The 15,754-nt window shown below is 35.2% G+C and overlaps 1 protein-coding gene across 1 annotated transcript; it reads left to right on the top strand.

Annotated features, from left to right (window-relative positions):
• The first annotated feature begins 13,942 nt into the window (after positions 1-13,942).
• On the top strand, positions 13,943-15,754 carry LOC146516833 (uncharacterized). The gene is made up of 6 exons (XM_085163110.1): positions 13,943-13,997; positions 14,119-14,548; positions 14,760-14,790; positions 14,835-15,069; positions 15,234-15,295; positions 15,462-15,754. Exons 1-6 carry the CDS (start codon positions 13,943-13,945, stop codon positions 15,579-15,581), a joined length of 933 nt encoding a protein of 310 aa, XP_085019236.1. The 3' UTR covers positions 15,582-15,754.

Here is a 15,754-nt window from a genome sequence, read left to right as displayed (position 1 = left end):
GTGTGTGCGTGCATGCGTTGTAGTGTTGTGGACCATCTGGCCATAGACAGACCTGACTATGGATACAATCACAACAGATTAGAATGAGGTGGAAGGGAAAGCTCCTTTTCTCCCCTTCATTTAACTCGTCCCTCCTTGTCTGCTTTGCTTCATTAATCTGCTCCACTTCTTCACTTTGTGTATTTGTGTGCATGCATGTGTGTGCATATGAGAGTGATTGTGTGCTTGTGTGTACAAACACTTAAACATCTGTGTGTGCGCTCGCCACGCTTTTTGAAGTGTCACAAAGTGTAATTATCTTGCATTGGTCAGTAATTGAGAACAACTCACCTATTGACTGCTTATGGTGCATGTTTAGCTCCTGAGGCTGTCGTTGACATCATGACTAACCTGCTGGATGTTAATCCTCACTGGACTGGAATGCAACTAACAGTGATGCTAACGAGTGTTAACACTCTGATGATTAAAAAGATTAATAAGGCTAATGGGTAAAAAGCAGCATCAGTTTAGATTGAAGCAGTGACACAAGCAGACACAGGATGGATGGGGGAAATGGGGTGGGGGTGGGTGGGTGCACACAAAGGATGGCGCTGAGTGAGAAAGTGTGTGTTTGGACTCGCCTCATCTTTTCAAGTCTGTTTGGCACTCATTCACCATGAGTGGCTGTGACCCCAGTTTTGGCATGCAGTGAGAGTAAGCTGTATGAATGAGAGTTGGAATGCCTGCATATGTGTGGCTGCTCATATGCATTATATCTCACTGGGTCTATGCGGCTCTTTATGTGTGACTGTATGTGTATGTTCAAAACGGGCTCTGCGTGAAAGGCGCTAAGTACGAGTCACCTAGGGAATGATTTGAACAAATCGTCTCATGTGTCTTCAGCTCCACGGTGACGTAGCTGCTGCAGAGCTTTTCTGTCCTCTTCACTGGACTGTTGAGCGGGGGATGGGGGTGCGGGGAGTGAGGGGGGTTGCATGAGGACTGAATGTGTCTTAGTGACAGACTGATTCCCCGTTGTTAAAATGTGTATTCACAAGATGAGGCATGCGGGGTGCTTCAGGCAAGACGAAAAAGCGGCACAAATTGACCTTGATGGGATGTCGTGGTGAGAGAAGTGGATTTTGGCCATTTTCTTTTATCTTTCGCCCTGGAGTAGTAATGGCCGCTGTTATACTTTTAATTCCTGAAGTCATAGTTATCGATGTTACTGGACATTGAAATGATGTATGTCTCAAGATGTTTTGTGGATGACTCATATTTTCTCTAGCAATTTTTACAGCGCTTTCAGTCCTCACTGCAGCCTCACAAACTGTGCAATCAACTACTTAAAGGTGTTGTTTATTCATCTAATAGGTGCCAACTTTTGCAAAAGTTTAATAATTGTAAATATAATTCATAAATAATGTTGCCCGATGTACCATCCCTTTTTTTTCTTCAATTGATATAGGGGTAGGAAAGAAATGCTGTTATGCAGCTGCCTAATAATAATGGATTTACATGCCATATAATTTGAGACCATGTATCTTATTATGGATTAATGCTTTGATGAATTGTGGTGTTTAATAATCAAAATAATTAGGAAAAGCTGCTAAATTTTTCAAGATAAACTGTGGATCTGTGGTAAAGACGGCAAGAGAAAGAGGACAGTGCAAAGTCAGATCAGTTAAAGTTAAAAAGTTTAAAAAAAATGAACATGTGTCTTGTATCTTTGAACAGACCTTGAGAGCAAAGATTTAACTGCAAGTCAGATTAAAGGAACACAGTTGTTTGATTCAACTAAAAGGAAGCAAACAGGAAACAACAGTGACCAATTAACAACATGTATCCATAAATTACTGGACAAAAGCAAAAGTGTGTGCAATGTTGCCCATCTGCATGTTTTGTTTCAATTTTTTGGCTAGCAAAAAAAAAAAAAAAAAAAAAAAAGCAGTGGTGGCTATTTGGAATCCATTTGTTTAAAGAGGGGGAAAAAACTTATTGGGTCATGTTTGTACACACAGATAGGGGATTTGCAGGTCACATTTTGAAAATGGAATTCCACGTGCAGAAATGTTATTTCGGGTAATAGTACACTCTTTGTTGTCATAGTAGCACTTTTCCATTGAAGATTTCAAATTAATTTTAAGAGTACAGTACATGTCTTAAATTGTAAAGTTTAGAAACAAGGACTCCCATTTTGACTGGGTTGACGGTGTCTTGTAGTCATGGTTACGTCAGTTTTTATAAATTTGGTGGAACAGTACTGAACAGATATGTGGGTGAAACAGCTCAGGGAGAGAAGAAAGAAAAATCAGTAAATGTTATCTGTGGTAACAAAAATGAGTAAATATGTTTCTAATATTGCAAACTGTGAATATTTAATAATTCAATATTTGGTTCAATTTACCTTTAAATGATATGACTATGTTCATTAATGAAGCTGCTGTTGAAATGTAATGTAAGTTCTTGTAACAAGCAGATGACGAACATTGGTGTGTTTTTTCATTGATTCATGAAGACATGAAAGTCCATAGATATGTCTGGTGGTGTACAATGTTTATTTATATATTATATCTACTTTTGACTGACTGTAGAAAGAACAGAACATTAAGTTACAAATGAATGTTTTGGCCATATGTTTATCTGTCTTAGTCATCTTGTAACTTTTTCAGAGTTAATTTTATTGCATTTAGTCATGCTAGTGCTTATTATGGCATCATCACTGTCAATCAGGTTTAACTGCACTGATGTCATCAGTGTATATATTTGTTTGATTATTTTCTCCTTTTTTGATGAAAACTGTTTCAAAGATTTGAGTACAACTGATCAATTCAAGTCTATGGGAATTTCTAAAGCCAAAGCTAGTGATGTTGATTGTGCTGAACTGTAAGGAGTTGCTATTATTCTTCCTACTTTAGAGCCCTGTAAGTGAAACTTTTAAAAAAAGCTTTCCAATCAAACCATCTTTATTAGAGATAATGTGATAACAGTGTCCTGTCTGTAACTGAACAAATGATATTATTCATATTTCATAAGATTAAAAAAGCATAAAACAAAAATGAACTACAACATGAACACTAGAATTAAGCCTTCCTTTTTGTTACTCTAATAAAGTGAACGTTTCTATTTTATGTATTCCCCACAATAATCTTGTACTTTTTTTCCACCCCATAACTAGATTTTATTCAGAAGCAATTAATATCCTACAAACCAGTGTTTACAGAGCTGCAAATAACACTGCACAGGGCTAAAAAAGAGACGAGCACAGTGAGTCAACATAATAGATGTACTAAACAGGCACTTTCTCTTTAATGGTGTCAATAAATAGCCACATCGCCATCTAGTGACATTTAGAGGTAATATGAGCTTCAAAACTGGCATTTGAAGTCATACTTGCAGCTGCTTTGTGCAGTATAGTGCTGACCTTGTGTATGTCATTGGGGATATAAACATCCATTCAGGCATTCTACACACAGACAAGGTGTACAAACAAATGCACATATCTATCTTGTTCTTTCTCCCAGACACTCACAAAAATACACACACCAACACACATAAGTTCCAAATATCTACTTAAAAGTGACTTTGTACACAGAGTATGAACTGCAGCTTTTTGTCCACAGAAATCAAACTTAGTCAAAGAAAGCACATGGATGGTACTTGCAGAGCCACAAAACTTATATTGATATTAATGTGCTGCATAAAGTTAGCCAGATAAAAACATGTGGGTAAACAAAAATAGGAGCTTGCATAAACCTTTTTTTGTGTTTGTTTTCATGTTTGTTTGTTTTTTACCTCTATAACAAAGACATTTTAAAACTCATTTTGGTTAAAGCTGTTGTACTGTTATAAAGTGGCTAGCCTCTAAGGCCTTCAATGCTTGTGTGTACAGAATCAGACACTAAGCCTGAGTTTTATTGTAAACAAATGCTGTTTTACATTTAAAAATACTTGACCTTCCCCCTGACCCTTATCTTTATATTTAAAGGTATACATTAGCTACCCGCAACATATCTTACATCCTATATATTTTCACTGCCAGTATGTATACTACAGTTTGCAGTCGTAGTACTCACTGGCACTCTTGTTTGTACAAAGCTAACCTATAGACAAGTAAGTAACAAGATAATATTCTTCTGATGACAAAACTGAGCAAGTTATTTGTTTTATATGTATCTTAAATAGCAGTTTAATAAAGAAATTATGTTTATTTTCATGTTTTTCCTGTAATATCACTGTGCCGACAGCTTGTCCAAGATGTGGTTAAGTAATAGTTAAATGAGATCAATTAAACACAATGTGAAATGCAACATTGTTACACTGAAAAAAATCTTTTTATACTGACATCAAAGTTTTCACACAGTTATGAAATTCTGCACAAACCGCTTCCTGTCCTGTACGAGTGCATACACTAAAATGGGGGCTGAAGATATTGACCATGCTGTTGACATTTACAGAGATGGGAGCAGTTGTGGTTTCTGCAGGTCTATGCTTCTTGCTTGATGTTGCAGAAGGGTAGCTGTAAGTTGCCATGCTGACAATGCTTGCACTGCAAACACTGTTGCGAAAGTCAACTCATAGTTGCACTAACATACAACCACAACTAACATTTGCAAATAGGTTGTGAAATATAAATAGCTTCATTTCAGCCTGCCCCGCATTTAAGTTGTGATAAATTTTCAGCTTAGTTTAACCTCTTCAGGGACTGCTCTGCCACACCATTTCTGTTTACCACTCTGATGGGCGGCAATTTAAGTTTCAATTTTTTGAAATATATGCAGCATGGCATCATGCATTTTTTCCCCTACTACAACAGAGCTCTTTGTACAGTATCTTTTAATCTTATTTGTATTGTACTTTATTCTATTGTATATAGTATTTTATTCCTGTTGTATAGTTTACTATTGTATTATTGCTTACCCTATCCTATTGTGTTTTTGTTAACTTTTACTGCTCTTAAACTTGTGCTTACTGCCATGACCAAACAATTTGCCACGTGTGGGACTAGTAAAGATTATTTTATCTTATCATGTGAAAATCATTCTATAAGTCAAAGAACAGTCAGAATTTACAAACCTATTTAAATATTCATACATTATTTTATTAGTTAGTGAGCATGCCATGAAAAAAGTGGTCACATTGACATTTTTCTGCTGGCTGACGTAGAGTTAAACATTAAATTTGGATCTACCTCGCTTTCAGGGACAAAGACAAATAAAAGTGAACGATTATTTAAGTTTAAAACAAAACCTTGATATTGAAAAGCATTTTTAGTTTTCAGCTTTATGAAAATGTCTAGGAAATAGCCTTGGCTTGTTTCCATTTTCTTGAAAAATATTTTACCAGAACTCATAACAAAGTTAAGCTGTGAGTACATATCTCTGGTTCTCTATTGTGAGCCGGTTTAAAGTCTTTTGCATCTGGATGATGAGGAATAGTATAGTAATACATCTCCTATTAATGCAAGGGGATGTCATAACAGACTGGTTGAATGAGGTTGAATTTGACACTGTTGGAGTTTTTGGAATTATTATTCAACCTGTCAAAATTAGTTTTTGTAAATGGAGAGAAACCTAAATAAAACTGCTTGTGCTCAAGTCCCACTACAGGCTGTCAACCTAAATGCCTTAATAATACGTCTATAAATGATTTTGCCACTTATCTGATTAAGATAACATTTACATTTGTTATGTTTGATCACATTTTTATTCTGTACACAAAGTTTTAAGTACTTGAATGACATGTAAAAATATTTGTAATGGCTAGGGTGGATGACAAAAAAGATATAATTACCAACAAATGACAACTACTTTCATCATATGTCCATTGTATATCAAATTCAATTGTATAACATTTTTGACTGGTAGGAAAGAGCTTCCTTAACCCTCTTTTGCTGACTGAACAAGGTTTTCTGGTATAATTCATTATAGGTAATACTTTGCATAGCCATAATAAGCAAACTGATAGAGAATTAGCCTTTACTTAACACTTATTACTGCTAAAATGATCACATTAAGAAGTAAATTGTAAACAGATTTATATATGCAAACAAGCTGTAACTTTACAAAAACCAGCCAGATGTTGATAGGTGATTTTTATACTTGTTTAAAAGACATTATAAGAAGGCAGATGGAAAAAAGGGTGGAGTATTCACACAACTGTGAATCTTTGTGTCTTGTTTCTCACACTGAATAGTTTTGTTTTTACTTTTTTACTTTCATTTGCACAAGCTGTTTGGTTGGCATGCGATTCTCAGAAATGTTTAGATTTAGGAAAGAATTGTGGTCTAGGTTGAAACAAGTCAGCTCATGACCGAGAGCCTTCTCACTATTGTTGCATCACATGCATCAAGGGGCTGGTGCCAGAAATACACAAGTCTCTGAGACACCCACAGCTTTGTCACTGAATAATAATTTTTATTGCACTAATTTATGGCATAAGCATATTGTACATTTTAACATTACTGATCATTGGTAAATATTGTTTATTAGTAATAATTGTTTTAGTTAAAAATATTTTTTAAACTAAAGCATTGTTTTTAACATTATATTAACAATATACTAAATCTGTGGAAGGCTGTCCCAATAAATATCTGTTCCAAAAGAAATAGCACCCTCTGGCGGACAGTGTAAGTTCATCAACTCCAAATGCCAGTAGAACCCAAGCAAAGTTGATATTGGAAGGATTTCAAAACCCAGCTCAGTTAGCTGAACTGCTTGATGTATTGCTTAATTAAAACTAAAACTTTTCAGCTATCTTTGTAATAGGGTCATAAACCTACAGATCATTCCTTCAATCATCATATTTCTGAAACAACTAGAACAAGTGCTTCTGACTGAATGTGAAAGGCATTAGTGATAGTTTGTCATTATAAATTTGAAATGAAATAACTGATTCGGAATTAATAGATCTTTAAAATTAGTTACAGAAACTTGGTTAGAACAAATATTTACACGTTTTTCTGTATTATATATCAATTGCAAATGTCAGTTCCCTTGTTATAGTACTTTTCATGTACTGAATTGCTTTAGAGGGTGGGGTGGAAGTGGGGGTGGGGACTGTGGTGCGGGGGCACTGACCTCATTACTGACATCTAGAAAGTGTCACAGTTTTTCAAACAGCCTGACCTAGAAAAAATACCATAGGACCACAGCAAGCATAAAAATAAAGATGGCAGATCACATGATCAGATAGTCCTTGTCCAATCTGATACTGCTTGAGAGCAAAGTCTATATAGAATGTAAAATTTAAAGGGTTAGTGCATACTAATCTGCTTCTACATCCCAGTCTCTGGATTTCCTCCTTTTTACTCTTTTTGGCTCCTTTTTGAACTCACTGGCTGTAGGCTGAGTCACAGGGGGCTATACTCTGGTGACAGTGGCAGAGAAAAGGACACTAAAGAAACTGCTGGACATTATGGACAATGCTGGGCATCCTCTGCACACGGCCATAAACAACCAGAAGAGTCTGTTCAGTGACAGGTTGCTTCTCCCAAAGACAAGAACCAACAGACTTAAAAACTCCTTTGTCCCACACGCCATCAAACTGTTTAACTCCTCTCTGGAGGGGAGAGGGAGGGGAAACAGGAGGACAAAGGAGGGGGGGAACAACTAAGCTGTAGTGCCTCTCCACTTCACTGTGCAATTACCTTTTGTGCAATACTTTTTGTTAATAATCAGCGGTGCAATAGACTCCATACTTGAAATGTGCAATTCACTTGTATTTTTATTTTTATTCCTATTTATTCTATTTATCCCCTTTGTATATTTTATCTATATATGTCTTTGTATTTATATATGTGTGTGTATATATATATATATATATATAATATTCTTAACTCTGTAACTTCTGTCGGTGCTGTGCTTTTTGGAAAACAAATTTCCCAGAGGAACCCACCCGAGGGATTAATAAAGTTTTATCTTATCTTATATACAGGGTTTGAAGCTGCGCTTCAGAGTCTGTGGCCATTTTGGTTTCCAATCAGAGCACCACAAGTTTTTGGGAGCTTGTATATGCTATGCTATTGTTTATATTATGTTTATGTTAGCTTGTTGTTTTGCTTGTTTCTCAGTAAATTATCAGTTTCATTGTTTTGTGTTAACTTTGTGAAAGAAAGCCTGTAGAGGAGACAACCCATTTTTGTTTAATCACCACCCTTTTGTCATGTTTTTCCTTGAGTTGCTAGGAGCTTATTTGTAAGTTTAAAACATTTTTTTGTGTTTTGTGTGCGTTTTAACTAAAGGCTTTTGGTTTGGGGGATTTGACTCTTTAACAACTTTGAAAGCTCCTACAGCAGCAGAAGATTAATTTGCTTTTACCCATAAGAGTGGGTTTGTGATAACTCTGTTCCAAAGGTTGAATGGGAATGTAATTTTCATAAAAAGGGTCATGCTCTTTCTGAGTGTTTAGCCTTAAAGCACAAGCACATCAAATGACAGCAAGCAGACAACATGGGTGGGGTTAATAGAAACCATTTAGCCCACTAAAAGGTCAGCATGAAGACTTGAGGGATTTGCCTTTAACAAATTAACCAGAGGATGAACAACCTATTAAAATCTCTGTGATATTGTTGAATTCTTGTCTTTAATAATGTGATGTGCTTCCCTGCTTACTCAGTATAGTTCAGGTAAATGTTTCCTCTCTGGCTAAATGCTATGTGTAAAACAGGAACAAGTGCTACTGTTCTTACCTACTTAGGTTTGCTGGCAATTCCTTTCTCTTAACCTTTTAAAGCCCGAACCTTTAAATAATTGCCAGAAAATTCGAAAGTTTTGAAAATGACATGCTTATTATGCCTTTTGCTAAAACCCCGACTCAAGAAACACACACACATACATTTAAACAAAACCGTTTAATCAGTGTATTCAATCTAAAACAGGAGACACTGAAGTTTGTCACTGGATCAAAGTGAAATGATGCTATTTCTAATGAGTAACTTATAAGTAATCAATGTAATTTCATTTATCAGTACAAGCCAAACTGAGTTCTTGAGGTTTCTATTATTTACTAGATTTATTTATCAGCTTATCCAAACTAAGTAGTCATACAAGTCATTTGTTCTTCTGTTATATTACCATTGTGGTTTGAGGACCACAAAATACCCCTTCATGGGGTTAGAGGTCAGAAGTTAAATTAAAAAAACATTTTTGAGTCTTACTGGCATTTATTTTTGGTTTCTTATTCTTTTTCTCTGGTTTTGTTAGACTTTGGCAATAAAATAACTTGATAAGGCTAGGAAAAGATCATGGCTCTGCTCAAGACAGACTCAAAACAGTATTTAGCACACATTTTAAAGCTCGTTTTTCTGTGTTTCCCCCAATCTAAAGATATTAATGAACACTAATAAACTTAATAATATTAAGTAATATGCACCAGAGTTCAAAGAGATATATCAAGAAGAGTATCACAGAGAGAGAAATTTCACACAAATTTCACACAAAGAGAAAATTCTGCATGACAGGCCTCTGAGTCCTATGACCTTATGATTTTAAACGTTACTGATTCTGATGAGGGCCTCTACTACTGTGGAACAGAACAACAAAGATAAAGATAAAGATATAGATAAAGATAAAGAATTCATCGTGCCTAGATTTATTTACACTTATGGCAATGCCACAAGAAGAATCATAATAGGTGAGTGTTTTTGTCAGGTTTTTCTTTTGTATGACATTTTATGTGATCTTAATTGAGATGTAATTTGAGTAGATGTTGTGCATCATTCATCTAGAATGAAAGGTCAAATATTGTTTTTTTTAAGATTTTTCAAAGAATTCCTACAAGATCAGAGACCCCTTGCTACTTAGATGCACACCATTTGGTATAAATGTATTTTTCATATGATCACAGTATCACAAACCTCTGAGATTTTTTTTTGTTTTTACACTTCATTTCTGGAAAAAAAAAGTTTGGAAAAAACAGTAGCGCAGTGCAGTTATCAAAATCAATCAACCTATGTCAAGAAATCAAAGTAAAAAGCCACGATTGTATAGCATTTGCAAATTTCAAAAATGTCTATTCATTCTGCAAAGAAAACTTAGCATGGGTTGTAACAGAATAATTGATAACAGCATTCATTTTATGGTCATGGTCAAAGAAATGATGAGTTTCCATTATGAGATTAAAATATAATTAACCTACTCATTAGAGCTTTTTGTTTGATCCAGGTTCCAGCAAACATCATGAACCTTCTCAGAACTGTGACATGTGTTGGATGCTGCTCGTCTCTCTTTGTCCAGTTTTTGCTGGCCTCTCCTCACTCCTCACTTCTGGTTTATCACCTATGTAGGAAAAGATTTAATAACTGTAAGTATTACTATTCATATGCCGTTCATTTAAATCAAGACATTTTTCCATTGTTTTGATTATGTAAGGGAATTTTTTTTCAAAGCTAAAGAACCTGAAGTTGACCAGATACGTCCTAAAACAAGACGTCTAACAAGAATAAAGGTAATTGACAGAATGTTTTAACTTTATGTTATACTACAGTAATAGCATTACAGTAGAACAAAATGGAGCTTCTAACAACAAATGTGACCTCTTAGGATGAAGATATGTGTTATGCTGCCTTGGAAATCAGGCATCGCAGAGGCAAAAGAAGAAAACACAGAGTTCTGACTTCTGCACATTATTAATACACACAATATTAATATTCTACACCTTAGTGTGAAGCTGTGAAAGTGTGAAAACTTTGTTAATTTGTAATTGTTAATATCATAAATATATTGCTGCAAGCTCCTCTGTTTCTGGTGATGCCAACCTTTACTGCAAAGGGCTGAAAAATGTACAGAAAATACATTTTGATCTCAGTAATTTGCTGGAATAGGTATGAGTAATGGATATTTTTATGGTTCAAAAAAGGACATTTTGGTTCTAAAATACTCTGCATGTGAAGGTTGTGTGTTTTTGTAGCTTCACTGTGAACTGAAATGTACACAAAAATGTATATTTTTTTGATTGAAATTGGTTTTATTACGATGTTCCAGGCTTCATGTCATCTGGTTTGTAAATGAATTGTTAATTACTTGGTGTTTTTTGAATTTTTTAGAATATGTGTGCTTTTTTAAATTAAGAGAAAGGTAGGTTGCTATGTGCATTTTTTACTGGGTGGGCCAACTAGAAATTAAATTGGAATAAATTATTACATAAAGCTTGTCTGACAGTGCTGCCTTAAACCATAAAAACGAACAAAAAGAACTACAACGGTAGTTACATTTTCTGTTGACTTGTCTGACACATGACTGTCAACAGAGAGTCTTTTGAGTGGGATTATTTGACTGGGATTATTTTAACGTCCATTTTATTATTATTTTTCTCTGGTTAGGTTCAGTCAATGCTCAGGAGGGGCTGGAAATACTTAGAACTTGGTAAGGGCTTGGCTCAAAGTACCTTTTCACAGGTTTTAGAACATTTTAGAAAAGCTCTTTTGCTCTGTTTTATCAGTTGTTACTTTTTACTGGTAGATTATAACTAACAATGCCTGTACTGTAGTAGTTCATAGCATTTGATAGGTTAGAGTGGCTTTTTCTACAGGAAATACAACTCAACATACTAAATTTGTTTTAGGACGCGTCACAAAAAAAACAACAAAAAAAAAGACTCATCCTTTGCTTAATGACAGGCCAGCCACATAAAGTTACAACAACCCAAAAATGACAACAAAGGTAGCCTCAACAAGCCTTGTGATATGTGAAACTCACAGGAAACCCACAATGACAAACAGCTCATGTAACTAAAAACCTTGGCCTGTACACTGTTTGAACCACCAGATTAGCACATAGTGTGATTACGCTAACGAAAACAATATTGCATTTAAAGTATACACAAGCCAAAAATTAGCAGCTCTTCTGAATAAACAAATCACACTTAGATAACAAATGTTGAAAAAGTGATTTACTTTTTAATAAACATGTAATGTGTCCTGACATTAAATGGTCTGATTCTTATATTGCACTTTTCTACTCTCCTAGAGCTCTACTCTACTCTATTCTACTTTTCTACTCTCCTATTCCCCAACCTTTTTTTGCGCCACAGACCGGCCTTTGCCAAACTCAAGACTATTGTATCCAAAGGCGAATTGGAGATGGTTGGAACAGTTGACCTCACCCGCTACGCACCATCAACACTGTACATGGTGCCTTTCTACACATCTGTTTAGAAAGGCATTTAGGTAATATTCATGTGTAGCAAACTGTTTTGTTGGATATGCTACTATATCCTATTTATAGTGTTTTATTGTATCAATTGCTATGCTTTTATACCTTTTTTATACCATTTTTATTGTTTCGTTTGATATGCTTTTATTCCCATGTGAAGCACTTTGAAAAAACAACAAAATAAAGTACTGGTACCAAAAAAAAAGATTTATTCATAACACACAGGAAAACACCCAGGGAAACTGAGTTGAGGATAAAAAAAAATAATGATAAAAACCGATAAAAACCCTGAAAACCATAAATTTCACACCCGAGTCTCAACTCTCGCCTCCCTGTACCAAATTACTCACGGACCGGTGGTTGGGTACAGCTGTCCTAGAGCACTCAAATCATATTATATGACATGCCTCATTCACTTACTTCTATGCTTAAGCGCTTCCTGTCTACCAATCATACTCCGACGGATGCATAGGAGAGCAACTTGAGGTTAGTAACTTCTTCAAGGGTTTTTGGTATGCAGACTGGAGCAACAAGGAATCAAACGACTAACCTTCCACGCAGTAGAGGACCCACTCTACCTCCTGAGCTACAGCCACCCACATTAGCTGAATTCTTCTTTTTTTTGACATAAGAACCAAGTCACTGTGTATAGTTAGATCCTCATACAAACTAATTACACAGCTTACTAAAAGGATGAACAAGCAGGTTGGCATCCTTCATAACAGATGCCTCTGCTTCCCACACTTCTGTTAGCATCCACCCAAATACTGTACTATTCATGGACAATTTATTATTTAAACACTTATGAATACTTATCACTTGATATTTATTGCAAATGATACAGTTTGAAAGGGTATGTACTGAAAGATAACAAGCCTGTATTCTCTGGAAAGATCACAGTATGTCAACATGGCACCAATGCAAGATACCGTACTTTCTTGAAATTGAAACTCTACCATCCCCTAACAATCTTTTGTTCACAGGGGTATCCCAAAGGGAAGCATGCCATAATCAAAAATTACATCTTTCCCACTCTGTGTGGATTTTAAAGAAAAAAAGAGAGAGGAAAAAAAGAGATTTTATAGTTTTAGTTTTGAGCGTTTGGTGCACTGACACAATCATGTAATTGCTCAATGCTTTCACACTTACTGGGAGTAAGTAAAATAATCCATTTGTTCATATGGTTACAGTAAAACTGTATCTCATTTATTTATTTATTCATTTATATAACCTCTAATGGGCAACTTCTGCATTTTCTTGACTTCAAACTTCTACGATTTACAGGTGGGTCAAGTCAGTTAAGCAACTGACATGGACTTTGAAGAACATCTCTTTTGCCTTGACAAATATTTGGATTGCTTTTGCACTATGCACATTTAGTAGGGAAGAAAGATTTTTTTTGTTTATTTGTTTTTTGGAGGGTTTTTTTTTTTAGATTGGGCTAGGGCTATGAAATCTTTCACATAGCAGAATGAAGCTTTCCAAATATATTTATGTAAACCTTGTGGACAACTGGAAAGTCTTCTTTGTATCATGAATATCTTTTCTGTCTGAAATGAAGACATGAAGAAATCAATCAAAGCTTTGGACGAAAACTAGGGCTTATACACTTGAATGTGCAATGTGTTTATGCTTTTTTGTTTTTTGAAAGTTATCTTTTACATCAGTATCAAAACATAAAAAGCCTATAGAAAGCATCCACAAAGAATATTGCTCAGCAACCAATCACAACTAACATTTCCTTAAATGAAAAAATCGGCATGGCTCATGACATCTGTTAGGAGGTCATGGTGTTGTCTTCTAACTCCAGGATGTCATCATCATCACACATGGACGGGCTGCATGTATTTCTAATTGTTCCTTTAGGTAAATCTTATAAACATTTTGAAGATAGAATTATATTTATTCCATCTTTATTGATGTTCATTTTTGTAATGCCATGCAGATGCAAACAACCTTTAATTTTGTTTTGGGGTTTTTTCTCCAGGATTTTTAACTTCCAGTCAAGATCTCAGATATGACTCGCTGATAGAGATGGCAGTCAGACCAGGAGAAAATATCACTCTACACTGTGATTGTAAATCGTCAGTTGGAGTTTACATACTGTGGTATAGGAATTGCACTCATGAGAAACAACCTCCTCTTGCAGTGAAAACTGTGCTTGATTGGAAAAGTGGGGACCAAAGTTCAAATGATAGGGCTGCTTACAGAAACATTCTGAATCCATTCCCTGATTTTTACCTGGCGAAGAATGAGTCCTCTCAATCTTACAATCTGCTGATCACAAACATCACTGATTCCAATGAGGCTCTCTACTACTGTGGAACTGAAAAGCTTGCGCTTACGGATAAGAAACTAATTACTCCTGGATATGTACGCACATATGGTAACATCACAACGAGGATTTTCTTTTGTAAGTAATCGGTGTGTCATTAATACATTTTCTGTGAACTGTTTAAAGGATTTGACAAACTAAGCACAGAAAGAAAATCAGGTCTTACATAACCCCGTACTTGTTTAATGGTCAAAGTGGCGGCAAGATTATGGATTGAAAGAGAAACCGAATTTCCACTATTGAAACCCATGCATGCATGATGTAAGATGCTTGGATTTTTGTTCCATCCCTAGAACTAAAGATGAAACTGAGCACATCAGTCATGTTCATCTGTAATGTCACAGTGTCTAAATTTTCATAATTTCTAGATATCTGGTGTGTTGTTTATTTTTCATTCAGATTCCAGTGAACCTCATCACCGTGAGACTCAGCCCGACTGTGCTCTTTGCTGGATGCTCTTCTATTCTCTCTGTCAAGCTTTTGCTATCCTCTCATCTCTCCTCTCCTCTCTTTTGATTTATTACTGTCAGAAGACAGGTAACTCCTCAATGTTTCATTTTGTCCAGCCAGTTACTTTTTATCACTTTATTCCTCTGGTCATTTGACCATCACTATTAAATTGAGTTTTTGGAAAAAAAAAAAAACTGGGGAAAAAAGTGGCTGATTAAAATGAATGTATCTTTTAATGTATTACCATAATTAATATTGTGATATATTTTAATATTTATTTTATATTCATTTTAATTACATGTTGTTAATTTCTGTAGCTAAGGAACCTCAAGTTGATGAAAAACAGTATGACAGAAGAGACCAGACTACAAGAAATCAGGTAAGTAATGGCTTTCATCAGTCTTCACATCAATGATATGATATATGTATACTACAGCTACTATTTATTTTCTGTAGTCATGATTATCAAGATATTGAGCAGTAAAATACATTTATCATATTACACAAGTATATCATGATACATCGAAATTATTATAAAATTTTAGGATGACGAAGTGTATTATGCACCTTTGGAAATCCGTCAGGCATCACAGAGACCAAAGAAGAAGAGGACAGCCCAGATTTCTGATTTCAGCATCTCTGCTATCAACACTTGCACCATGTAATAATAATAATAATAATGATGTTTTTTCCTCCCACAGAAATGACAAAGAAATATCTAAGTCTGGTTATTGTTATACAGTGAAATAAAAAGCTACCATCTTTAACTTACAGAACAATTGCTCTGATATGAACAAAACTAATATATACGATTTGACAACATGAAAAAAATTGTTAA

The sequence above is a fragment of the Neolamprologus multifasciatus genome, chromosome 6 (assembly GCF_963576455.1).
Source record: "Neolamprologus multifasciatus chromosome 6, fNeoMul1.2, whole genome shotgun sequence".
Classification (NCBI taxonomy): Eukaryota; Metazoa; Chordata; class Actinopteri; order Cichliformes; family Cichlidae; genus Neolamprologus; species Neolamprologus multifasciatus.
Note: the sequence above shows the minus strand (reverse complement) of the source record. Positions and strands in the feature narration are given on the sequence as shown.

Bases quoted from the DNA above. Each gene is read 5' to 3' on its own strand.
- LOC146516833 (XM_085163110.1), top strand. From the start codon at position 13,943: ATGTCATCATCATCACACATGGACGGGCTGCATGTATTTCTAATTGTT. The intron at 14,549-14,759 runs GTAATCGGTGTG...TTCCATCCCTAG, and splicing joins ACGAGGATTTTCTTTTGTAA to AACTAAAGATGAAACTGAGC. The intron at 15,296-15,461 runs GTAAGTAATGGC...ATAAAATTTTAG, and splicing joins ACCAGACTACAAGAAATCAG to GATGACGAAGTGTATTATGC.